This window comes from Rhinolophus sinicus, linkage group LG04, assembly GCF_036562045.2.
Source record: "Rhinolophus sinicus isolate RSC01 linkage group LG04, ASM3656204v1, whole genome shotgun sequence".
NCBI classification, from domain to species: Eukaryota; Metazoa; Chordata; class Mammalia; order Chiroptera; family Rhinolophidae; genus Rhinolophus; species Rhinolophus sinicus.
Genome location: NC_133754.1, coordinates 77910614 through 77938335, shown reverse-complemented (window position 1 = coordinate 77938335; position 27722 = coordinate 77910614). Strand labels below are relative to the sequence as shown.

Genomic DNA, 27722 nt, shown 5'->3' with positions numbered 1-27722 from the left:
ATTTACTCTACTGGCAAATTAACTGCAATACAGTAACTGACTAAGCAGACCATTTCTTTTTTATTAAGGTCCGTCTGGAATGGCCCACTGACCTAGCCATTAACCCTATGGATAACTCCATTTATGTCCTGGATAATAATGTAGTTTTACAGATCACTGAAAACCGTCAAGTGCGCATTGCTGCTGGACGGCCCATGCACTGTCAGGTTCCAGGAGTGGAATATTCTGTGGGGAAGCACGCAGTTCAGACAACACTGGAATCAGCCACTGCCATCGCTGTGTCCTACAGTGGGGTCCTGTACATTACAGAAACAGATGAAAAGAAAATTAACCGCATAAGACAGGTCACCACGGATGGGGAGATCTCCCTCGTGGCTGGAATACCTTCAGAATGTGACTGCAAAAACGACGCTAACTGTGACTGTTACCAGAGTGGTGATGGCTATGCCAAAGATGCCAAACTTAGCGCTCCGTCTTCCCTCGCCGCTTCTCCAGACGGTACCCTGTATATCGCAGATCTAGGAAACATTCGGATCCGTGCTGTGTCAAAGAATAAGCCTTTACTTAACTCAATGAACTGTTATGAAGTTGCCTCTCCAACTGATCAAGAACTCTATATCTTTGACATCAATGGTACTCACCAGTATACCGTAAGTTTAGTCACTGGTGACTACCTCTACAATTTTAGCTACAGCAATGATAACGATATCACTGCTGTGACTGACAGCAATGGCAATACCCTCAGAATTAGACGGGACCCGAATCGGATGCCAGTTCGAGTGGTGTCTCCAGATAACCAAGTGATATGGTTGACCATAGGAACAAACGGATGTTTGAAAAGTATGACTGCTCAAGGACTAGAATTAGTTTTGTTCACTTACCACGGCAATAGTGGCCTTTTAGCCACTAAGAGCGATGAAACTGGATGGACAACATTTTTTGAGTAAGTATATCAGAATTCTACTCGGATTATAAAATACCGTGATATCATAATGTAATCTAAAATGGTAATAATGTAATCTTAAAGGGATCCAGGTTTAATTTAAGGGAGCCTGAAGCTTCTAGCATTTTGGCTTCATTCTGAAAAAGAAGACAAAATTAGACTCAGGGCCTTGGAAAGGACCCATGTAAGTGAGAAGCCTTGAGGCTTAAGTTTCATTATCGTCATGGTAAATCTGCCTCTGTCTAAGGATTAACGTGTTGCTTCATGATGGTCTAATACATTAGTAGCAAACCTTTCGAGAATATACTACAGCTTTGGTTTTTAGGCATAAACCATTTGAGTTTACATTTGCCCACGTGATAAGGCTGACTATGTTGAGAGCTGCCACTGAAGAGGAATTTTAAAAATATTTACAATGAACTTGGCTAATTATTATATCGGTACTGCAAATGTTATTCATTTTTTTATTTATGTTTCAATTATAGTTGACATACAATGTTATATTAGTTTCCAGTATACAACATAGTGATTAGACATGTATACAACTTACAAAGTGTTCACCCTGATAAGTCTAATACCCATGTGACTCCATACATAGTCGTTATAATATTACTGACTGTATTCCCTATGCTGTACTTTACATCTCCTTGACAATTTTATAACTGCCATTTTGTACTTTTTAATCCCTTCACCTTTTCCCCCTGCCCCCCAACTACCTTCCCATCTTGCAACCATCAATTTGTTCTCTGTATCTATGAGTTTGTTTCTGTTTTGTTGGCTTTATTACTTTGTTTTTTAGATTCCACATGTAAGTTAAATCATATGGTATTTGTCCTTCTCTGTCTGTCTTATTTCATTTAGCATAATACCCTCTAGATCCATCTATGTTGTCGCAAATGGTAAGATTTCCTTCTTTTTTATGGCTGAGTAGTATCCCATTGTATATATGTACCACTTCTTTCTGTTTCTCCAGTCATCTATCAATGAACACTTAGGTTGCTTCCTTATCTTGGCTATTGTAAATAACGCTGCAGTGAACATAGGGATGCATGTATCTTTTTGAGTTAGTGTTTTGGATTTCTTCAGATAAATACCCAGGAATAGAATATCTGGGTCATATGGTAGTACTTTCTTTTAATATTCCGAGGAAACAATCCCTCCAACAGTGCACAAGGGTTCCCTTTTCTCCACATCCTCACCAATACTTGTTGTCTACAGATTTATTAATGATGGCCATTCTGACAGGTGTGAGGTGGTATCTAATTGTGGTTTTAATTTGCATTTCTCTAATGATTGGTGATGTTGAGCATCATTTATCTGTTGGCCATCTGTATGTGCTCTTTGGAAAAATGTCTATTCAGGTCCTCTGCCCATACAAACATTATTTTTTTAATTACAGTTTATTGGGGTGACAATTGTTAGTAAAGTTACATAGATTTCAGGTGTACAATTCTGTAATACATCATCTATATATCACATTGTGTGTTCAGAACCCAGAGTCAGTTCTCCTTCCATCACCATATAGTTGATCCCCTTTACCCTTATCTACCACCCTCCTCGTCCCTACCCTCTGGTAACCACAACCATTATTCTTATCCAATAGAAAGGCTTAACTTTTTATAATCAGTTACTAGAGAATCTAAATTGCACTTAAAAGAACCTTACCACTAAATGCAAATCAGGAATTGCTGGTCGCTCTGGAAGTATATGAAAAAGTATGAGGCTCATCCAGCCAGAGTATGCTACTAAATATGTATAGTAGTGGCCCAGGCAATGTGCGGTTTGAACAGTCATATTTTGCGAGGTCAGTCATAATGAAATGAAAATTAGCCATTGTATATTTTATGGTATATGTACTTTGCAGTGAATGCATGTGTAAAATCATTTTCGATGACTCGTTTGCTGCACAAACCATAAGGGAAAATTAGATATACAGAGATGGCATGTTGACAAATGCAAAATAGTCCTTGAAATGAATATTGACTTCCTTAGTATGATTTTTATAATGATATGCTGAAGCAAATGTATTTCCTGTAGGAGCACACCTCTAAATTTTTATGAAAGTCAGTAGAAAAAATGATCCAATATACAAATATTTTTGTACAACTTTTCTGGAATGGGTCATATACGTAAAGCTTAGTTCTCTGGTCACTGGAATTGCTTTTCTTTTTTGACAGATTCCCTTTTAATAAAATGAATGTTACCCAGCAGCATGATTTTGTCAAGGGAACAAACCTTTCAACTGAATTACATTAAAATTCTGGTCTTAACATTGCTTTTGCTCATTTTAGGATCGCAATAGGAAAGGAATAAATTGGAAGTTAATGGAAAGCACTTCCTTTGCACCATTTTCAAAGTGATAGCAGGCTATATTGCCAAAGAAGCAAAAAAAAAGAGTACAGAAAAAGTGCTCCCATCAGATGCGACTGGGCAGGAGAGCTGCTCTGATTATAAGATCTTCAGGAAATGATGGTGGCATTGGTAGGGTTTCAATTTAGTTGAAAGCAAGGGGAAATATAGAGAAATAAGTTTTTGGTACAGTCTAGGACCCAAGCTCTGCTCTGTGGGCCATTTTTGAGTGTGTTCTTATTTGTTCCCTGGAATTGATACCACTCAAAATTTACCATGTGAGTTACTGCTGATACATGAACTTCTTGCAGCAGACACAGTGGTTTACTTATGACCTACAAATGAATTTTCATCAAGTTTGGAAAAGGATGCTCCACTGCTGGAGTTAGTATAAACAAATTTGGAGAGTTTCACCTTTTTTTTAAATTGTGGCGCACCGAGAAAACTCATTTCTCTGGTAACAAACACCCTCCAAAAAATTCAGGCTTAGTCAAGAATCAGCATGGCAGCTAAAGTAGAGGGTGACTTGGCAAGCCAATCTTGTGAATCTAATGGGCAAGCATTGTTATAAAGAATTAATGTTTTTAATTAAATATTTGACAATCATATGTTCACTAATACAACTCATAACATCATTTTTAAAGTATATCTATTAAGTCTTATAACTAGATAAGATACAGTAAAGGCAACTATTACAAAATAAAGTTTTTCTTTAATACTTTAGCAAATTTAAACCTGAACAGAGAGTACTTAACCTAATTCTGAACCATCATGTCTGAATGACGAGTGATCATTTTTTTTTTTTTCCATACATTGTTATAATTTGGCTGTGAAAGAGTAAGGGCCCACCTCTTCTAAGAGTGAGAAACTCTAAAACACTTTCCTCAGTAAGTACATAAAAGGAGGGAGGGGCGTGTCATTATCAGGCAGCCCCTCCAAAGCATGGTACTTGCTGTTCTGGCAGAGTGGCACATTTTGTCTGGGGAAGTTTGAGATTGTTGATGGATAACCGCAACCCCCATCCCTGCTCATCAGAGCCTTGACAACAATAGTCTCTGTTTATTATCTCCTAACTTGGACACGTTGAGTGGAGCCCACGGGAACTCAGAATCTTTGTCAGACTTTCTTGGTGTTTGTAGTCACTAGTGGGCTGGCAGATGCCCCGAGTGCTAGTACATATCTGTAAGTTTCCTTCCTATTTTTGTAGTACTGCGTGTCTAATTTAGACCTTTGAAGGGTACATGAAATTTTCATAAAGAAAGAATGTAAAGGTTTCACAATGGTCAGAGTTTTGCCAAAACCATGAGGAGAGTGTGAAAAGAAGCACCATTCCCAAGTTAAAAACACCTGTTTTCACTGGCTCTCATGACACCCATTCCGTAGGGCTGATACTAGCTTGTAATCATCTTTCTGCCCAAATACCTTACAAGACAAATTAAAATTTTCAGCTCAAATTCCCATTTGTACATGCCCAGCTTTCTAGCTAGCCTAGTGTCTAAAAAGCCTTGAGAGTAAAGCTTTATAGGATAGAAACAGATGGAAAAAGACCTGGAATCAATAAATTTGCCTACTGATAAAGGGATCATTGGCATAGTTTCTATCAAAGAAATTTAAAAAGAGAACTAGCTCAAATTACTTACATGTTTCTATTTTACTTTTTTTCTCAGTAAAAATTTTAGTTTACCGTTAGCATGTCACGGTATTGCTGTGAGTATAGAATGAAATTTGAAAGTGTTTTATACAGTGCAAACTATTTAATTATCTTTGTGGCTCCCACAACTCCTGGAATGTTGTAATGCATATAGAACTCTCCCCATAGCTATTTGTTGGATGAAGGAATAGAGGCATAAACCAAAGATGTAGACACATGAATATTTATATGTAGAGAAGAATCTCATAAAACCTATAATATAGCTGGGTCTGGCCAAGTCTCCATGGAAAGGGTCCCACATAAATGCTCGCTTGCTTTCTGAGATAGTCCGCACCTCTCTGTACCAATAGTTAATGCTGAAAATACTAACACTTCCATTTTTGTTGCTGATCTTTTTATAATAGATTTACCCAGTATTACATGTTTATTCACTGTCTTTTGCTTTATACAATAAGGACTTCCTCAGTTGGTCTTATTATTAAAACAATTAGCAAAAAATATGACTTCATATTGATAGCACTTTCCTCTGAAATGTCAGTGTTAAGGAGTTAAAGAGTAAAGACAGAAAACATTTCCTGTGCAAAATGCAGTTAAAATATTGTACCTGGTGTCAGAAAGAATGGTTCTAGGAAAAGAAAACCTGATTCCCAACCTGAGGATATTATCAGTTATAAAATTGACAAGGATGACTTTTTATGGTACACAGATAGTTTTTAAAGCACACAAACCTTCCTTTCATTTTCTTCTTGGCAGCAGTTTCTCTCTATGTACTTGTAATTATTATGTCCCTATTGTGATTTGTTAGAGAAGGGACCAATAGCCTCAGACATGCTGCTGGATGGGTATGGTAGGGAGACTACAGTGAGTATGAGACGGTTTATAACTTAGCTTTGAAATCTATGAGTTAGACGAATATGTTTCATGAACTAAATAATTATTTGTTACTGATTGAATCAGCCATCTTGTCCAAGACGTCCTCTTCCATCGACATGCTGGGCAGTGACAGGATGTCCAGCTAGCTAAGAGGGTCTCTTTGTGTGATGACACTGTGATAAGCCTAGTTATTCCCTTCACTTAGTATTAGGGACTATCTCATGCTGCTTTTCATACCATTTAAAAACAATTATCCCATGTTATGATTCTTTAGCTAGAGTAATTTCAAGGAAACCAAAAAGATCTCACCTGCTAAAAATATATTATTTAAAAAGTTCATACCCAAAGCGAAACCACAATTCTTATACTTGAATGCACATAAAAGCAAATCCAGTATATTGAATCGGGCAACAGAATAAATTATTTAATAGTAAATGGCACTTCACAGTTCTCTGCTTGCTTACCTGCATAAAATACAAATCATTTAAGCATAGTAGAGGCTCTTCTGTCTGGTTAAAGAAGACAACGTGAAAAAACAAAAAATAAAGCCACAAGTTCTGGCTGATGTGCACACTTCCAGGTTGGTGACAGTTTTTCTATCCTGGGACTTGGAATATGTGGAGCTTTTATATTTGTGGAACTGACTCTGTGATCTTTTGTGAGCTATATTCAGATTTACAGAGCAAATAAATGAGTTTTAGCTTTTACACATTTATGTAGGTATATATGGGTCTCCAGCTTCTCATTTGGGTGCTTTATTGTCCCTCATTCAAGCTTAGCAATTTCAGAAAGAGCCTCTCAACCATTTCTTTATAATGAACTTAACTCTGTGCCCACGGCAAACCCACGACTCCCACTGACACCAGTTCTAATACTCGGGGAGAGAATCAAAGAAAGGATCTCAGAGGAGGAGAGATAGGCAGTGTGAGGCGTGTCTGCTACAAATTCAAAACAGTGTACAGAAAACACAGATAATTTGGAAAACTCAGTGACAATTATTCCACATTAGAAAAGATGTGTCCATTCTCGGTGACATTGAATCATGTCTAAGTAGGCTGACATCGGTGCCGTGTTGTTCTCCTTATATGTGTGTTACTGTAATAGCTTCTGATGTTACCAAAATTATAGAGGCGTCTTCCACAGGACCAAACTGAGAGAATAACCTTTCCTTCGATAGGCATCTGACATCCAACCCTAAACACTCAAACGTTGAAACCACATTTCATTATTGTCTCTGCCAAAAACTGCATTAAAAATAAAGCACCCATTTTATAAATACTTATCTAAAAATGGTGCTTGGCTCCCCCCCTTTATTTCCCTTTTTCTTTTTCTTACTCTCTTCATCGAAGAAAACATTTGGGACATTAAGAATGATTTTTAAGAGATTTTATCAGCAGATCACTTAAAATCAAGGGACAATGCTATGATTGATTTTTATTTTTGCTATTTTGTTTAATTGTTTAATAATTTTGCTTCAAATTTTTAACCAGAATGTGTATTCCTGACATATCAGTAAAAAAATGTGATGAAAGTAGCTGCCGTACATTTCAAACATCAACTCAGGACTAAGATAAGACTGTTATTAATACCTGTTTAATCCAGTTTTCTTCTGCAGCCTTGTTTAGAGAAATAGTTCGTTCTATTCAGGTTTCAAAGCAGAATGGGAAATGGGGAAATTGTATGTTATTCAGATTACTCAGAAATTATCCGAGGGGAAAAAAAATCAATAAAAACAGATTCACCTGATTTTTTTCTACATATCTCAGTACATAATAAAATATAAAATCTCTTAGTATAATTTGCAGGGTATCAATAGTTGTGGAGCTACATTAACTCTTTCAGTGCATTCCATTTAGCAAATTAATGTGCTAGATGTGCTAAATTGCCCCACAATGGTTCAAGAGTAAGAAAATGCAGCTTCCAAAAGCGTCGAATTCCCTGTTTAAACTAATTACGTGACTGTGTGAATTAGACAGTTGATCTGATAGCCTCGTAGCTGTGTACGTCAGCAGCTTCCCTTGCACAGTGATTATCAAACAGTTTACCCTACGACTGAGTTATACACCAGCCATTTTAAAGGATTGTTTGAAAACAGGGCAAGAAATTAACACATTGACAACAGGGAAAAGGGAACTTTTTATTTATTTATTTTACAATCACAGAACTGAAGATCGACAGTTGGGTATTTTTTAGAGACCTATTGGCATCTCTGGCTCATTCCAATCATATTAAAATAAAAGCAACTTCAGCAGCCCTCCCTCCTGGCTACCCTAACTACTCAGCCTCCCAGAGAAAGCCCCTTGCCTGCGTTCCAGGATCCTCGAGTGGTTTCAGAAGGTCCGGAGACTGCAAATGCAGAACTAATGTGGACACTGTTCTTTCCTGAACTCTTCCAGGGTTGTGGGAGGCCATCTGTGAAGGCGATAAGATGACTCGGGATACTCTCCACACTTTTCAAATCACCCCAATTCCTCACTTAGCAGCCGTCCCATCCATCATCACTACCACATCTCATAAATACACACTCACACACTTCAAAACACATTTCATAGCCCTCAGTCCATCCCAAAGTTTGGTAAATCTGTGGTTCTTCAAGTGAGACCCCCAAAACTTCTGAGAAATGGTGATGTAAAAAAAAATACGACTTTATAACTCTGGCTGAAAACTAGATTTTGTCCTTGTAAATCTATTTAAGAATTTGTCTTATATAGATTAAGATTTTTTTGTGTTTTTCACCTCTAAACCTTTTGAGGAAAAATAGTATGAAAAGCAAACGCTGAAGAAACGAAGAAACTTGTAGTTTATCTAAAGGGAGAGTTAAATACTTAAATTGAATGAATATATGTCAAACTTGAGCTAGACATAGGAAGACCTCATTCTATTTCAAACTCTAGAAAAAGAAGGAAGGAACTGAGTTCTAATAAGCGTAAATCTCTGAAATTAGAAGAAAGTTCTTTACGCATAGATAATGTTTTTAAACTCGATCAGTTCGAGTTATATTAACAAAAGAAAGATTGCAAAAATGTTACAACCTTAAGAAGTAAAATGGCTGAGTACGTAAATGCATCAGACAATTCCTACACAAACCAAGAAAGAGGATGACTAAATCTTAAACTCTTAAGACCTGGAAGAATGAGTTTATGCCGTGGTTATTCATAATCTAGAACTAGTGAGAAAGGTTGTATCTGCAGTTTAGCTGCAGGTACATACCTGTGCATATTCAATTAAAGATTAGTTCATTCCTGCCTTAATAATTAATAAAGAGTTCTGCTTTTTTAAACTTATTTTTAAAGTATACTTTATTCTCCTTAACACAAAGGTGTACCCACAGACACGATTAGTCCCATTTGGGACTGGTCTAGGCAACAGCCCCCCCGGGGAGGCCCTTTTGCCAAAAGCAGTTATGCTGCCTGAGAACATGAAAGTCATTAAAGAAAGTAAAAGTGTTTTACTGTTACATTGCAAAGGCACACCAACTGGCAAATTATTAAATTATTTCAAACCTTATAGGCATTTTGTCCCATAAGCTGGGAATTTTGCCTGTGCCCTTTGGTCATCAAACATTTTCCATGTATCCACCAATTTCCTGGCATTCACTTATTCACTGATACTTATTCATTCAATAAGAATTTATTACGTGCCAGGTACTGGTGTTAGGCACTGGAGAATGCAGAGCTAAAAGACACATTCCCTCCTTTCAGGAGCTCAGAGCCCACTGAGGGAGACAGAGAAGTAAATAATTCTAGTGTGAAGTGCAAAGATAGAGTTTTTAAACATGCTGTGAGGAGGGTCGTCTAAATCAGGTTGGGGATTAGGGACAGACATGAGGCAAGCAAACTTCCCAAGGGGGTAAAATTATAAGCTTGGTCTTGAAAGGTATGAATAAGGGTTAGCAAGCAGGAGTAGAGTTTTCCAGGCTGGAAGAAAGCATTTCCACAGGAGGCAGAGCGTGGCTGGTTTTGGAACGAACATTAGCTCAGAGCATAGAATGCATGTGGGGAAGAGGGAAGATGAGACTGGAAAGGGAGATCTGATCAAGGGGGGCTCCCCTGACGTGTCTGGTGGCTCTTTCCACCTGGGTACACAGGGCTCTTATAAAGGAGTTTACAGGGAAGCGACGTGGTCTGTCTGGTGACAGTACAAGGATGGATTGAAGGTAGAAGAGTAGGGGGCTACAGAAGGGCGGGGGGGGAGTAAGGAGGCAGTAAATCTAGTTAAGAAATGCAGGCCTGCACCTGGGATGAGCACCAAAATTACAGAAAAGGAGGCAGCTTCATCCTTAGGAGATGAACTAAAACTCGGTGACTGAATGTCAGAGGCGAGGGAGAAGGAGGATCACGTCACTTAGATGGCTCCATGGGTGGGGAAATAAGGCAAGAAGCAGGTTGGCAGACAAATGATGAGTTCAGATTTGGAAATTAGGAATTCGAGGTTACCATTAGGACAGTTTACATGTGGTCCAACATGGCTGCTTCAAACTTAATAGAAGCCAATTCCAGAGATGTGGACGTGGGAGCCATGGCAAGAACCAAAGGCATGAGTGTGAATGAAATCACACTGAAAAGGAATGTGGAAGATCTAGTTAACAAGGTGGGAACAATGTGCACATATGAATTTGCACGCTGGAGTTTCTTTCGGCTACTTCAGGGTCCACCTTCTACTACCAGATACCGTATCCCTAATTTTTTTGGAACCTTCAAATCTGTGCCTCCCCTTGCGCATTACATTATTTTCTATAGTGTTTTCCCCTTTCTATACTCCCTTTTGCTCCTTCACTGCCCAAGTTTGCCTGTTCCTCTACTTTCCATTACTCCTCACACTTGCCACAATATTCATTTTTTTCTCTTCACGCTTGTTATGAATAGACAACATTTTAGTTGGATTTTGAATCTATCCACTACTGCAATTGTTTTCACTTGCAATTCTTTCATAGTCACCTCAGTTTCCCAAATCATTGACATTTCGTTAGTTCCTTGATACCACTTTCTTTCTGTTCTCTTTTCTGAGAGACAGCATAGGCTGACTGGAAAAGGCCTTGGGCTTGCAAACCTCGGTTCACGTACTGATTTTGTCACTTCTAATGGCGTGACTTCGGGCAAATCACAGCACCTCTTTAAAGTTTTGTGCCTTTACCTGTAAAAGGAAAGCTTTCTTAATCATTAAAATTCCTTCCTACTCTGAAAAATCTACGATGCTAACATTTCTCCCCAACTTTTCATAAGCTCCTGTCAAGGCTTATTTCAAAAGAAACATCATTTAACAAATTACCAAATTTCCTTTGCTAAAATAGTTAGGCATATTGCATTTTTATCAAACCTAATATCTTTTATATTATGCTAGTGCTAGTAATAGCACTTCATAATAATAAATTAGATTTCTCTTTCCAAATGGGCTTCCTACTCTCTAAAAAAAAAAAAAAAAAAAAAACTTTCCAACTAACTGTAAGTCTCCCAAATCCCTCCTTGTCTTCACGTACTGCACAGACATTTCCTGGGTGGTGGTCTCTGTTTGGTGGAACAAGTGACAGAATACAAAGAGGAAGACAAAAGAGAAGGATGGGTTTGTCCTCTGAGCCCTTCAGGGTCTCTTGGAATAAATCCAGGAAGATGAGGGAATGCACAGTTCTGTTTTACAGATTGTTTGAAGTAAAAATTCCCCTTGACATCAGCTGTCTCGGAAGTCTACATTTCAAGACCTGCACAAGACTTGTTATCTAAACAAATTAGATGTGTCCTGCTCACATCAACTTTCCTTGGTCGATAATCAATTTTTTTTAAATGACTTCTACATGATTCTTCCCATAATGGTAGCTAACCCAGAATCTTTCAGACCCCAAAGGGAACTAATTCTGGAATGTCCTGATTTACATGCCTTTAACTCAAGGCCTACGAATTTCAGAGCTGTGCATTATTGCTGTGTCAGTTCTCCCTGAGGTGGTAATGACTGTGTAAGGAAAAAGGCACTGGGTCACTTCTCTTGAATTCAGTTTTTGAAAACTATGTCATGTCTGTGACCATCTATCATTAGGCTCAATGTTCAGAGAAAGGGCTGAACCAGAGGTGAGGACCTGTCCTTGCCTATACTCCTGAACTCATGTTATCTGGGGCATTGGAAACAAGGGAATAGTGGTTTGACTGCAGACTACTGCCCTTTCTGGTTTTATGGAGCAAAGCACTGGTCAGAATTCGCCCCATCAGCAAGACCTGTGAATGAAATGCAATGCGACAAAGAAATTTAAACAGGTGTTAACCACCTCCCACCCCACTCTCCATCCCACCATGCAATTTTCCCCCTTTCTAATCAAGATCCTTTTAGCACTTGAGACAGAAATCATGCAAAATAATTCTTTCTTTTGTCTTTTTTATTTTGCATTTTCCCTGTCATTTTTGGTAGATAGCAGTCAGCTGAGTACCAGATGAACCCATCATTTCGCCGTTGTTTGATTGCTCTACTTACCTTAATGATGAAAGCATTTTGCATTTTCTACACAGAACCTGATTTTTGAGGATTTCCTACTGACAGCAATACTGCTGAATTCAAAGAAATTATAATTTGTCTATGAAATAATTATTAAAGTACATAAATTTCAGATTCATCCCTAGAATGCTTAAATGTAAATTCTTTTGCTATTAGTGTTACAAATCACATTATTGCTCTTAGGATTCCAAACCAATGCCCCTTAGACGTTTGAATCAGGTTCTGTTCTGATTTTGCTGTTGGTGCACGTTCTTCATCAGGAATGAGGATCAAGGAGTGATTGATGCACGTGTTTTTGTTATGATCGGGTTAGGAATTGTGTTCAACTTTACACAATGACAGAGAAGTTGTTGCACATTATCATTATGGAAAAAAGCGTTTCCAGAAAGCTGGCAAGACTGAGGGAATTTGGGGGAGGGGGAGTTTGCTGATTGTTAAACTGTCAAAGGAAATTTGAATCTAAGGAACCCCAATAGATGGAAGTAAAAATTCTCCCTCTGTGTACAGGGGACAGTGGGGGAAAAACAGGTTTGGTAAATCTTTCGTGGGAGTCCTTCCTGTGATTCAAGTGTGAACGCAGACAGATGTACCCCCACCAAGCAGCTTTCAGGGAAGGATTATTCTGGGATGGCCCTGGGGAAGACACAGAAGAGCCAATCGTGACTAAACTTGAACATGACCCCATCCAGAGGCCTCCAGAATACACCCAAACCAACATCTTGCCTTCTCAGAACAGGCTGAGGTTGACAGGAGAAAACAGTCTGTGATAACACACGTTTAGCTGCCTTTCATTCACTCTTCTTAGGTGAAGAGAAGAAAGGTTTGGGAGAGAGGCACTGCCAACAGTACATAAGCAAATACATAAATCCGTCTCATCTTTCAGACCGACCAATTCAGTGTCGGCGCGTTATAAGGCTATAATCAGTGCAAGGGGTAAAACACATACTCTACCTCTCCAGAGTTATGATTTGTTCTTATGTCTGGTTTCCTTGCTTCTCTAAAGCCCTGCTCTGATTTACCCAGATTTTTCTCAAAAGCAGAAGATAATTTTAAAAACACAACATTCGATCAAAGAAGCCATTTTGTGGGAGGCACTGGGGACAATAGATAATTCTGTTGTTGAATTTTAAAGAAAATTTTCGAGAACTGCACATTGTTTCCACTTGAATCAATTTGCAGTATTGATAGTCTATTGACATGTGTGGGTAACAGTCTAAGTCAGTAAATTTTCTCTCAGTTCAGGAACCACTAACGATGTTTAAGCAGAGAAGTATTATCATAATGGTGTTTCAGAAGATTAACTTGGTATCAGTGAAGATGGGAAAGGCAAAAAGACCAGTTTTAAATCTAGGGCAGCTGTGGGAATGGGAAGATAAATATCCGGGAGATATTATGAAGGAAAAATGAAGAGTTGGGAACTGCGTGTCGATGAGGGGGACAGAGAGAAAATGTCAGGAGGAGAACAGCATTTTCAACTGAGAATGGCTGAAGTTCTGGTCTCTGGGGCATTTGTCAATAATCCCACTGCTTAGAAAACTTGAAAAGAGATTTTAAAATGTACCACAGAGGCTAAAACAGCAAGTCTAGGCAAAAACACAATCAAAATTAAAAGACGAACAAATAGATACACATCAAATAAGGGCATCCCATCAGTGAAAGAGCAGAAGGTCATTAAGAGCTGGAGGGAGTTTGTCTTTTCCAGCGAGAGTCCTTTGTGAAGCGGGGTTAATCGGGAGCAGAAAGAATGTGCTGTGTTCTGAATTTGAAGCTGGGAGGCTAAGACCACATGAGAGGAGTGGAGAGCATAAAGTTGATGTTCTAGCCAGATTCCCTAGAGCCTAATGCATTGTAAATTCAAAAAGCTAATGAAAGAAAACTACATCTCAAATATACAAGCTGGGCAGGCAGGGCAAGTTCACCACCAAGGCCAAGCAACATTAAGTAAAGCCACCAAGTTGCACATAAGCAGAGACTATGTCCGGAGGCATATGTTTGGTGGGAAGGCCTCTTTTAGTACCTAGGGCCCCAGTATTTCAGGGGACAGTTGGACATTTGCTGGTGTGTTGTGTTTCTAATTTTGTCCAGGTAAAGGGTTCACCTGACATTTCTGAAAGTACCTGAAGTCATCCTTGACTACTTTTTCTTCTCTCACTCCCTCATCCAGAGTCCCTGGTGATTTTAATGTCTCTCATCTTGTTTTTATTTCTCTTGACCTAGGTGCTAATCTGTAAAACAAGTTGTCACTGATCGACGCTGAAATTAAAAAATAATAATGATATGCAGAGAATTTTTTCATAAAGCTTTCCTTATTCCTTTTAAAGAACGGTCTCTCATCCTGAAGTTAGGTTCTTTCTGTCTTTGATATGTTTGCCTGGCCTTTCCTTCTGAAGTGATGGAGGTAACATAGGATCGTTGTTTATTTAAAAACCCTGTGTTGGCCCCTGATTTTTTTTTTTCCTGGTTGCTAAAACCGGAAAGTGTGAGAAGCCCTCCCTGCTTGACATATCACCTCACCCCTCGGCTCCTACAGTGCTGCCATCACACTAGTCTGATTAAATCCTTGCTTTTTCCTTTACAACGTCCTTCAGTTCCCACAGTCGCCAATGTTGAAACCTGCCCACGGCCTCCCTCTGCCCGCAATGGACCCTACGTGGACCCTCCACTTCAGCCGGTCTCTTCCACCCTCTGACCTCACAGCCCCTCCATCCTGACTCCTCCATACCCTCACCTGGCTGTTTTCCTGGAATGCCGTCCATGCCTTCTCTGCCTGTCTAAGTCCCACATCTATTCCAAGGCTCCGCTTAGGTACCCACTGTGATGTGGCCCTTCCTTCAGTACTCCAGCATGTCCGCATCCCTGCCTGCACTGCAGGTACCCTGGGGGTCCGTGCTACTCTCATGGCACTCGTTTTCAGTAGTTACGTTTTCATATGTCTGACTTCTTTCCCCAACCAGACTCCTTTGTATCCATCATATCCTGTCACTGTAACTTGCACATAGAGCTTCTTCAGACTGGTGACGCAGAAGCTCTGAGGGCCCTTCCACCATGGCAGCTTTCCTGGCCTGCCTTGTGCAAGCACGTCAGCCCTTCTTAGTGCCTTAACTTCGATTCAGCCACTCCTCTGAAGGCAAAATTGAGAACTTCCAGGGGCTAAGCTGTGCAACTCGGCCACCAAGATCCCAGCTTAACCCTATGTCATTCTAATTGCACTACCTACAAAGGTTACTTGTATTTTTATTTCCCAGAGAACCAAAGGCTAATAGGTTAGAGTCTGAACGTGCAGCACCCTGTGCTCTGTCGCAGGGAGCTCAGCATCCTGTGATGCGAAATGCCTACCCAGCAGGACATGGAACATGTGGTAAGCCAATGAAAGCAGAGGCAAAGGTTGGAGAAATGCTTTCTGCGGGAGAAAGGTGACATTTCCCACTTTAGATTGAATGGAGCTACAAAACATAAACCAGCAAAGGGGTTGAAAAAGGGCAGGTGAGTGACAGCAGCAAGAATGAATCAGCAGAGTGCTGGCAGGTGGCATCATCTATAGAAAGCTATATAGTTCTGCACTTTAAATCAAGCACTGTGATTTACACAAGGGCTAATGGGCCTGGGGTCCTGTGCGTGAAAGTTCCAGTCACAGCCCAGTCATGAGATGCAATCAGAACCTGGCCAAGTCACCTAACCACATCATATTTTCATTTTTCGATCTGACAAATGAGGGGAGGGGATAATGCAGCGCTGAACTTTCTTTTATATAGGTGTCTTCAAAAGGACGTTAATGTCTTTAATACACAGTAACGTGTTCTTCACATTATACTATGAGAAACGTTAGGTGAAGCAAGAATTACGTCCAGGTTAAGATGTAACTTCAGGCTGGTTTTGTCAATAATTCTGTATAAATAGACCTATGCATGTTTGTTTCTTCAGGAGTAATAATTTCTTCAAAACAGCAGTGACATCAGTAAACCATGCTGAGCTTCTTGCATTGATGCCTTAATCGGCTAGGGGCATTTGGGCGGGTGGGGAGAGGACGGAGTCTGCTTTTCTATTTCAGCTCTGCCTTTTGTGGGTCCAAACAATGATTGCACTCAATGGCACATTTGCATTCTCTTCGTTTCTCTGTCGAGCGTCTCTTTCCTGAGTGCCTGTTCCTGCCGCTGGCTAAGCAGCGTGGCAAATTGTTGGAACAAGTCAGTCAGACCCACGATCTGACTGATATTGTCCCCACTGAATTAATGGGACCAACTAATCCCTGGGCCTGACCAGACGTCAGTGTCTCTCCTTCCTCCTTTCTTCCTTCCTATCTCTACCACCATTGCCCTTGCTGAATCTTCTCTGCTTTTATTACCTAGAATCTTCTCCTAATTATTAACCACATTTTTCACAGCTAATTTTTTGTACTCTAAAAGCCCTCTATCCTTTTATTACCAAGTATCATTGAAGTCCTTTTTTCTACCCTTTACTCCCTTGTCACCCCATATTTATACCCAATATTATTATCTTCGCCACTTTTTTCTTCCCCTTGGTTACTTGTTTTTCACTATTAAGATGCTTGTTCTATGAATTCTGCATCTGGGCTTATTTTAGGTAGGATATGATTCTTGTCTCCATTTCGCTCAGTCCTTTTATTAATGAAGCAGCCTGGGTATCAGTCTGAAATCCAAGCTTAAGTATATTGTTGTCCCAAGGGAATCCCTAGTTTGTCGTCCACAACTTGCATGTTTTTCTTTCTTCAAACCATATTGTCATTTTTGAAACTTTCTCTGGTGCTGCCACCAATAGAAAAGTCACCAAAAAAAAAAAAAAAAACATCAATTCTCTAATAAAATGTGTTATCTATAATGTATATTTATAATTATAGGACAGCTTTTTAAAATGTATCCTAACATTTAAATTATAAGTCCCTCTTATATTTATATGCTAAAAAAGTAAGTGTGTAATAAAAAAGCGAAGTATCATTGTCAGGATATATTACATCTCATTTCAGGAAACATAAATGATCATTCAAGATATCACCCATTCCTACAATGTCAGCATAAACAAGATAGATTACCACCATACCTACCACCATTTAAGTCCCAATTTACCATTATAAAATATGTTAATAACTGAGAAATAAAGTATTTAAAAGACTTTATTCATTTGTTGAAGATGTCTCAAGATACTAAAAGAACATGTAGATAATACCTTTTTAAAAATATTGTATATATATTCATACTGCACTGCCATAGAGAGTGTAAGTTAGTAAAACTTTAAAGACTGATATAACGGTGAATTAAATCTACTTTGTAGAAAATATGGAGAAATACTAAGGAATTTAATATCAGCAAACATGTTTCCTTTGAAACAGCAAATTAGATGTGCAGGAGGATTTTGGTCACACTTCAAAGAATAATATGCTGAGATGGAGAGCTATTCTGTTTACTCTTGCTCTCACCGGTGAGGTTTTTCTATGTTAAACAGGCTTTTGATTACTTCAAAGCATGTTTGAAGTCCTCACTCTGTATCGTTCCTGCACAAAGACAAATAGTCTCCCAAATTTGTGCAGCTAATACTGCTGTGCATTATATTTATGAAAAGAACCTACCATTTCCTGTTTAACACCAAGTTAATGCCTTTTTATTTAGCTATGACAGCGAAGGTCGTCTGACAAATGTTACATTTCCAACTGGAGTGGTCACAAACCTTCATGGGGACATGGACAAAGCTATCACAGTGGACATTGAGTCATCCAGCCGAGAAGAAGATGTCAGCATCACTTCAAATTTGTCCTCAATTGATTCCTTCTACACCATGGTTCAAGGTAAACATGAAAGCATCATTTTAAACTGTTATTTTTTAAATGCCACTAGCACCCAAATAGAATGTGACAACCCCCATTTTCTGAAACGAACCAGAAGAGGGAAGGTGAAAATATAAACCTCTAGAAATATTGATGAAATAATCTAATGTCTACATGTCACGTTTATTTATTTATATATACATATTATAAAATTACATAATGTGAAACAATATGTTAACCTGGAAACACTGTCTTTTTCCAACTCTTCATGTACATCATCAGACCCTGTTTGCGTCATCTTTCACAGTTTCCCCGAGCATATCATCTTTACTGCCATGGAAGGACAGTGGTTTGAGGCAGATCACTTTCTGAATCCATACGTGATGCAGTATCTGAATCCACATGTGTTGCGGTCACTGGAAATTGTATCCCAGTTCTGAATACCCATTTAAGTAATATCTGGCCTTTCAGTGTCCTCCTTCTATAGACATGTATATCCAAGATCTCCATCATGGAACCTCTGCCGTATTCCTTTTTGATGTAATCTTGGAAAATGACAGTTGCAATTGTGAGGCCATAGCTCTAAGAATAATCACTAAATCTGAATTAAACTTCTTTGACTCGTTTTTGTACCAGTTCTGTCTGGTAATCTCTACAATCATCTGAAATTACTATTGCTTGAATTCATTTATTCCCAAAATGGTGCTATAGTATGCAAAAATTTTAAATTGAGATATAGCCTACAATAGGAAAGTGGGTTTTTGTACCAAATGTAAGATGACTCCCTTTTTAAAGTCAATTTCAGGGGGAAGGTCGCCTTACATTTTTGGGATACAAGGTATAGATTGTAAATCTTTTCAAAGTTCTTCGATCAAGGATACAGGGATGGAGTCTTATAAGACATTAGGGGTGACGCACCACCCTCCAAAGAGCACATACTTGGTTGGCTCTTTGCAAAACATTTACTGCACATTCCATGGAGGTGGGGCCTCATTTATTTTGTCAGGCAAATAAGAAGAAGAAATCTATTAAAGTGGAGAAAGTCTTCAAATTCCCCTAAAGTTTTCCTTTAATATTCAGCCAAACTTGTTCTAGAATGAAATGCCAGAAATCAAAGTTGTTTTGTTATTTTCTAAGAGATCTTTAAGCACTTTTTAGTTCCTCCTAAAGAGGGTTCAGTCGCCATTTTAGAAATGTATGTCACTTCTAGTGTTTCACTGACCAAGTGTTTAATCCGTATCTATAGTTCATGTTTTCTGCTTCTTGTTCTTTAGATCAGTTAAGAAACAGCTACCAGATTGGTTACGATGGCTCCCTGAGAATTATCTATGCCAGCGGTCTCGATTCACACTACCAAACAGAGCCACATGTTCTGGCTGGCACAGCTAATCCAACAGTTGCCAAAAGAAACATGACTCTTCCTGGTGAAAACGGTCAAAATTTGGTGGAATGGAGATTCCGAAAAGAGCAAGCCCAAGGAAAAGTCAACGTCTTTGGTCGGAAGCTTAGGGTGAGTGTCAGAGGGCAGGTAACTGCTGCCTCTCCTCCGTGCTGTGTCGGCGGCTGTCCGCGGCCTGCCTCCACTCACCTCCTCCCACCGTCATCTGTCCGGGGCTTACATCCAGCCATCAAGCCCTTAGATCATTTATAGTGAAAGCCAACTATTTGAGAAAAGGGTTTTTGCAATATATCTATAATGAAACATAAGTCTTCCCTAGGAAATTAGGAAATTGCATGTAGCACAATCTCAAATAGCCAGGCTGTCAACTGATTCTTATTTTACTAATATTATCTTAATATCTTATACTTTCCTGTTACCCACTCCGGAGGGCTGGAGATAAGAAAGAATTGGCTTAAATATTGAAAGTTTTCCAATTCATAAATATGTATATTGAAAGAGATGGGCTGGCCACTGAAAGATGGATTTTTTTCCTTTGCATTCTCAATATTTTTAAAGTACAGTTTGGGCACATAGAAGAGGATCGACGTCAGAACCTAACTGTTGCCTCCTCGCTATTTTTAGGAGTAACGTACTATTTCTTGTTATGCTAGTGTACTTAATCTTTGCAAAATGTTCTCTGCATTGCCTTGTTAGGTGTTTTTTTCTCCCTCTCACATTGTGGGCCAAATATATCTAGGAAGGAAGCTGTGATTTATGACACCTATTTGGTGAAGACAACACGAAGTACTAAAACACAAGTTACAAGAAAATCACGTTCAGACCACTATAAACTGAACCTGATTCACTTTTCCTATTGGTAAACAGATGTCAGCTTATCGGATAATTGCAGATAACTATTCCTAAAATTGCTTCCCTTGCCATTAAAAACAAGTACATAAAATGAAGGCGGGAGAGAATAAAACACGGAGCATACTATTTATGTCTTTTTTTCTGCATCAAAATGGTTAAATTATTATAACAGGTCAACATTATTTACCTGGATAATCCTTCAGGGTAAGAAATAGCTACTACATACTGTCTGTATTTCCAAAAAGTAGAAATGAAGTAAAAAAAAGAATCAGTGGATCAAATACATACTGTATCCAACTTACGGATTATATTCTGATTCCACTTCAATTGCAAAGCAGGTGTTTGGGACTCTAAATACATGGTCTTCTGGAACCAATGCCATGTGCTCCCATCTCACCACATCCCAGGTGGTGGGCGCCAGGATGTCCTAGCTCCAGTTCCCCTGGATCAGGAGTTCTGGCAGGTACTAGGGAGGCTGGAGGGAGGTCAGTTCAGTGAGAGGAGGGAGAAGAAAAAGCAATAAAACACCAGAGGGAGGAACAGGATTAGGGTTGAAGGTAAAGTGATGGACAAGAAAACAAGCTCAGACTTGTTCTGTGTCACTTTTCTTGGGTCTCAGGCCGTTGTTGCCACAGTAAACTCCAGCTGCTGCCTTTTCTTCTACTGACACTAGGACTTCGTAGCTGCCTGCATCCCTGTCTGCGGCCACCACTTAATAATTTTCCCCAGGACCTGTGGTTCCTTGGGCCATTGCAAACTAGAATTTAGTTCACAGGCTTTATTTTATTTGACTATCCTTAAAGCAGGCATAATGTACACACACACACACACACACAGAGTCTCCGGCACAGAACTGACTTCATCAAAAGACACAAAAATACCCCAAAGACACAGCTCTGAACTAGAATTCAAAAACTAGGGGTTCTACATAAGGTTCCACTTAATACTAATAATAAAGCTTCTGGGAAAAATTGTAACATCTGTAAATCTCATTTTCCTTATCTATGTCATGATATCTACATTATGATCTAAATCATATAACATTATCTAGATACTGTCTTAACATTATGACACAGACATGATATATAGAGCTGTATTATAAATAAAGTTAACCCTACCCTGCCTCTGTTTCACACCACTGTTACAAAATCAACTGAGACAATGTGAAAGTACTTGGAAAACAAAAGGCATGATTGTATATTCCCTAACCCTAACCCAGAGAATCTCAGCCGCATACCCAGATGTTGGGCACTATACCCACCAGGTAGATGAGAAAGTTGTTTAGCTCGCTGGTTAGGAATATGTCAGTCCAGATGAGGGAAGCGTAGGGGAAATATGTTGCCCACTGTTCTTTCAGACAAGCTATGTCTAAGTGTATCCTTTTTTATTTTTATTTTTTATTTTTTTGTAACACTGCTCACTGCTTTTCTAGACATAAAAAGAAATTAGGAAGAGTGGAGGAAAGGAGGAGAAATCCAATCTGAAGTCCCTGGTTCTCTGTCTGATTCTAAATGAAGAAAATGCCTCACCTTGGGGAGGAAGGACTAGTACACACGGGCATGGTGTTCGTTTCCTTCTAAATAGCAAAACCACAAAGCCTCAGCAAGACATTGCAGAAAATATACTATTTAAAATGGCCTGTGCAGTCACACTGAAAGGAGATTTCCAGCTGATATGTGTGATTGCTCTCATAGAGACAATGCCAAGATCACAAGGGAGGGTTTCTTACTTTCAAGATAAGATTGGATGTGCCAGCTCTGACTGCTAATTTCATTCCTCTGTGGATTCTAAGAGAGAAATTCTAGGAAGAAAGTGGTGATAGAAAAATCTGGTTTAAGGACTGGACCTGGAGTCTGCCAAAATAGGGGCGAGAGGAGAGCAGAGGACACAGAGGCCACCCGGGCACCAGAATCAGCTGAAAAGCCACCCGTCTGCTTTCTGCCCTTTCCTGAAACTGGAAACGTCTCCACTCTTGCCTCTCATTATTTCTTAGCAGAACATTCTTTTCATTTTTAAGATGTTGACGTCAGTGTAGCTAAGTGCCTGACACAGGATGGACACTCCAATATTTATTCATGAATAAAAGAATGAGGAAAAGCCAACCTTATAATATGGGTTATTTATTTCACTGCATCTATATCTTCCTAAGAGAGGAGCTATGTAAATAGAACCTCACATCCTTGCAAATGTTTGACTGCTATAAACAAACCTAACACTAGATATAAGATTGCATAGGTGTGATAGATATAACACTAGAAGAGGAGTTTAAAATGTAAAAAAGAAAAGGCAAGGATTAGAAAAGAAAAAATTATATAAGGCAATAGCAACATGAAAGCGTTTTCTGTGAAAGGGTGCACTAAGGGAAAAGGGGGTGGATGCAGTAGGAAATAACAAGCAAATGAAATCGTGACACAGATGTGGGAAAGCACAGCAGAATGAAGATTAGACAATTCCTTAGCTTACTTATTTGTAGCTAAATTTGTTTTAAAAAGACACATAATAGTCGCTGGTCTTTGTCTTATAATATTTAGTAAATATTCCTAATTTTTATCATGTGTTGGATTTCGGGACCAGCCTTTAATCCATTACAAAAAAAATTGTATGGATGGCATTCTAATAATAAAATTCACCTTCTATATTTGCACAGAGTTGAGGTGCTTAAAAGAAAGAAAATTTAGTGAATTATTTAAAAAAGAAATTCTCAACCTTTGAAAGTGTGTTTAAAGGCATACATGAAGGTGATAGCATATGTAAACCTTTTTATGCCTGTTGCGTTTGTGTGATAGCCTGTGTCTCACTTTAATCTGAGCAGCACAGCCTAGAGTGGGATTGTACAATGCAGTTAGCACTTGCTGATGTGTGGAGACACACAGAACAGTCTGCAGCCAGTTGATGTTCTAACAGGAATGCAAGGGAGTCGAGATACTGTGTCCGAGTGTACTGGGTAATGAGCCAGCCCGTCCTCACTTCCCTCCGTAACATTCCAGATACGTGAATATAATCCGATTGTGCTTTGTATCTTTAAACATAAAGACATGGTTTTAATGTCTTTATGCCTTAGTTTTTCAAGCATTCCACAGGGAAAATAACTACCCCTCCCCCCAACATCAAAGGGACGTTGTGATTAATTACAGTCGTGCTGGACATGATCTTTGAAAGTGGGGATTTTCTGTGCTTCCTTAAAAGGAATGCTGTACATCACAAAGGAATTCATGGTCCTCTCTTAGCCAGACCCAACATTTGGATTCATTTTTATGTACCTGGAGGTATCGTAACAATCTGATGTCAGGTTTTTCATCGCAGGTGAACTATTCAATCTAACATCATATTTTTTATATGAAAAAATATTTATTAAAAGGCCATTGGGGTGTGGAACAATGCCGCTGCTTTATGATTGTAAAAAAAAAAAAAAATCGTTGCCAAGTTGCCATGATTTCATAAAGGTGTAGTTACGTGATAGTATGTCCTACAATGGAAATGTCCCTTGACTTCTGCACTTCGTTTACAACCCAAAGGAGAAAGTTTGCACGTATTTGGGAGGGATAGTAAAACAAAGAAAGATTTGTTAGTATCTTTTGAAATTTTACACATTAAATCACAGTGGCTGGTGTCTGGAAACAGTAAGAATGGTTAAAACCTTGGCTCGCGTTGGGAATATAGGGAGAAACACAGCCACATTCTAATGGTTTCCTCATTACTTCAGTTTGAAGGGACAAGAAAGGCAATGCATACAATATTTGGATGAAAAGAAAAATTAAACTTCCTTCCAGATGTTTGGTCTCACGTGTGTCCACATGGTGACGTGGTCAGTATGACAACTCACACAACAACAACAGTAAAGACTGTCACCTGACTGCGTTGGGGTTGTGTAGCCATACTCACAATCCAAAAACCAAATCAGAAGCCCAGTAGCAGGGTGCAGGCAGTGTAAAGAAGGGGTTCCTGAACTGTCTTTCTGCCCTTCTCCCTTCAGGAACCAAACAATTATACTAAATCTGCAGTCCAGATTTCTTATGTTCTGACCACAGGAAATATTGCAAAGATAAAGGAGGGCTAAGGGTGTCAATAAAGAATTGAGATACAACTTAAAGTGAATACAAAGTAAAATACAAACAGATGGGGCGGTACTGTGAGCAGCGTAGTCCACAGAAACTGCAGTCAGCTTGGTAGGGCTGTTTGCAGCCTAGAACAACCTAAAGAAGGGAAAGAGGGCAAACCCAGACATTCAGGGTTTTTTGTGTTGTTTTTTTTTTTTTAACTCACAATCTGAGAAACACAAGAGCCCTGGGAAACCATTTAAATTGTGCAAAACCTCTTCTTATGGCATTAAAAATTTTGTGCAAATATAAGCTGAAGAGCTGGGGTCTGCCGGTTCAGTGTTGAGTTAATTTGATATCAAATCAAATCTTTCTACAGACTTTAAAATACGTATGTGTAACATTAGCTGGTAGCGTCTTTCCAAGGTACACAACGCATTCTGCAGACCTAAACTCATTAAAGTTTCACAAAATTCACACGAGGCAGGGAGCAAGTAATATGCAGAGGCTTCCACATGGGAAAACAGAAGACCACAAGCTTTCAGCTGGCTAGTCAGAATCATATCAGAATCATTGAAAGACGGAGTCTATAAATAAAGAGGCTCTAGTATAACCTCTTTATTTATAGATGGACAGAACCTCTTTATTTATAGATTCAGAGGGGTTAGAAGCCCAAAGTCAGGCTGCTGGTAGGCCCTGTCAGGTATGGAGATCAGGCTTTTTGACTCCTGGGGTCCCAATGCGTGCATGTACACACACACACACACACACACACACACACACACAAACATACACATACACACACAAACACACAGACATATAAACATACACACACATATAAACATACACACACATATAAGCATATACACACATATAAACAAACACACAAACACACACACATATAAACATACACACACACACAGCACAATACCTACCAATTTCTGCTGTGGTGCAGTGGTTTTGTATTTTGTCTCCCACAATAGTGGCTCTTAAATGATAGAACTGGAATATTAATATATCCTAACTTCCATCCAGAGCCCTGCTTTCTCATTTTCTCTGAATCATCTCCCGGGGTGCTTTTTCTCCCCCAAATCACTTTGCCTGTAAGGCATTAATTGTTTGTAGCTTATATCTTTTACCTTTCCATGGACTTCCTAATATTCTTCTTGAATATGTAATTGGAAAACTTTAAACTTAAGGAATATTTTTTCATGGCACTTGTTTAATGTCAATGATAGAACGCACAAATTAGTTTTATTCCACATTTTACATAAATATATATGTGTATTACATATGTACACACACATATATATAAGGTGTGTGTGTGTATCATTGATCAGGTAATGCTGCCCATTTTGAAGGTTCTAGCTAGGACATGGTCATGTAAAATTAAGATTTTCCCATTTAATTTTTAGCAATCCAAGTAGTTAACAAGATATTGGTATGTACAGGCCACACGTGCCGTAGCGGACGAGAGAATGGACAGGCCGTGGCCTCACTCCGAGGGGGTCCCCAGTGTGCGAACACCGTGGCCTGTGTAAAGTAGAATTTAACCAGGGCCACGTTCCCACGACAGTGACGAACACTGGTGTACCTATGCCTCGGATCTCGGACAGTGAGAGCCAAATGTGGTCAAAGCTCCTGGACGTGGCACGGAGCCGCACAGAGACCCTATCACAACAACATGGTGCTAGATTTGTAAATTAAGCACAACAGTCAGGCTGTGTAGCCATGGGAGTAAAGGATCTGAAGTCCCTGCCAGTTAACCAGATGTTACCAAAGAAAAGGCATTCGAAAAAGTTGTGATATTTCAGCATTTGGCCAAAAGCAATGATCGTGTTTGTAACCTCCTGCTAGTTAAACTCATTAATAATGTACAGTAATGTGGGTTCCAACTTATACTTAACTGCTCTTCAAAGGGCTACAGTCACATTTACCACTGTTTTAGCTGATGTAGCCGTGATTAATCCACGAAGCAATTATTTTCCAGTGCTTATGGGGGGAGGGCCTTTGAGGAATTTACGATGTCATGTTTACCACCTTCATAGCTTCCGAATCAACTTTAAAGTGAATATATTTTGGTATTTTTTTATCAGTTGCTTAAGTTTACAAAATGTAATTGAAAAGGTTTTGAACAAATGCCAGGCTGTCTTTCTGCTTAATGAAACCTTTTAAAAGAGCAGTTAATCTACTGCCTTGCACTTGTAACCAAGAAGTTGCTAAATTAATTTACTGACAAAGAGAATCAATCACCATAAAAGGTGTTTAAACAATAGTGGGGACTCTGAAGACTAATAAGGGACTGGTATTGGAAGAACATGATTTATTTTATCATCTTGTTTGTGTTGTAACAGGTTAATGGCAGGAACCTCCTTTCAGTTGACTTTGATCGAACAACAAAGACAGAAAAGATCTATGACGACCACCGTAAATTTCTCCTGAGGATCGCCTATGACACGTCAGGGCATCCAACTCTCTGGCTGCCAAGCAGCAAGCTGATGGCCGTCAATGTCACCTATTCATCCACAGGTCAAATTGCAAGCATCCAGCGAGGAACTACCAGCGAGAAAGTAGATTATGACGGACAGGGGAGGATTGTATCTCGGGTCTTTGCTGATGGTAAAACATGGAGTTACACATACTTAGAAAAGGTATGTCTGCACACTAACCATAAAAATAGGGAAGCAATGATTAGTACTTTGCAGCAATCTCCCCGAGCACTACAGCACTACAGGAGGGAAAAAAGTGGCATGTGACTGACTTCCATTTATTATTCTAAGTATCAATATGTAAGTCACATTGGTACAGCCGTGATGAATTTCTGCATTAGCAAAGTAGTTTCTCCTTAGTTAAGTTCTACTATCTGAGCCCCTTTTAAGTGATTGATGCTGTAAACAAACAAGCAATAACACTGTCCACCTGCCAAGCTTATGCATCGATAACATTCACAAATTAGACGTTGGGTATGTAAATCATTTGTAAATAATCTCCATGCTAGTTCTTTCATTTAAGAAAGAGCCTTACGCTAGCATAGTTAAAGCTGTCAGATTCGTGTTGTTGCTGGCAGCGCTTCAACATCACCATGAAAAGCAGATAGAGCCCATGTATGTATTACTAACCAAAAGAGGCGACTTTTCAGAAAGTCACATTTCAGGTACTCTGGCATATCATCTTTTTTCTGCATGTACGAGGCAAGCTTCCTAGCTTAGGCTGTTCCCCATTCTTGAGAACTAGGCACAATACCAAAAGAGACTTAAAGTTACACATGTGTGAAGTGTTAAGTCATACAATACAAGGTTTGGGGTAGTGACTGGGGCCAAGAAGGAATGAAGGTAAAAGAGAAAGGAAGGAAAGAGAAAGGACCC

At 39.2% G+C, this 27722-nt stretch overlaps 1 protein-coding gene across 18 annotated transcripts in view; it reads left to right on the top strand.

The window, feature by feature from the left end:
• TENM3 (teneurin transmembrane protein 3) overlaps positions 1-27722 on the top strand; it is a 2352866-nt gene that overhangs the window by 2312512 nt on the left and 12632 nt on the right. For all 18 annotated transcript variants that reach the window (XM_074329882.1, XM_074329881.1, XM_074329880.1 and 15 more), the window contains 4 exons: positions 69-943; positions 17915-18090; positions 19344-19579; positions 26712-27008. In XM_074329882.1, the coding sequence (XP_074185983.1) occupies positions 69-943; positions 17915-18090; positions 19344-19579; positions 26712-27008 (1584 nt within the window). The remainder of the gene's footprint in view (positions 1-68; positions 944-17914; positions 18091-19343; positions 19580-26711; positions 27009-27722) is intronic.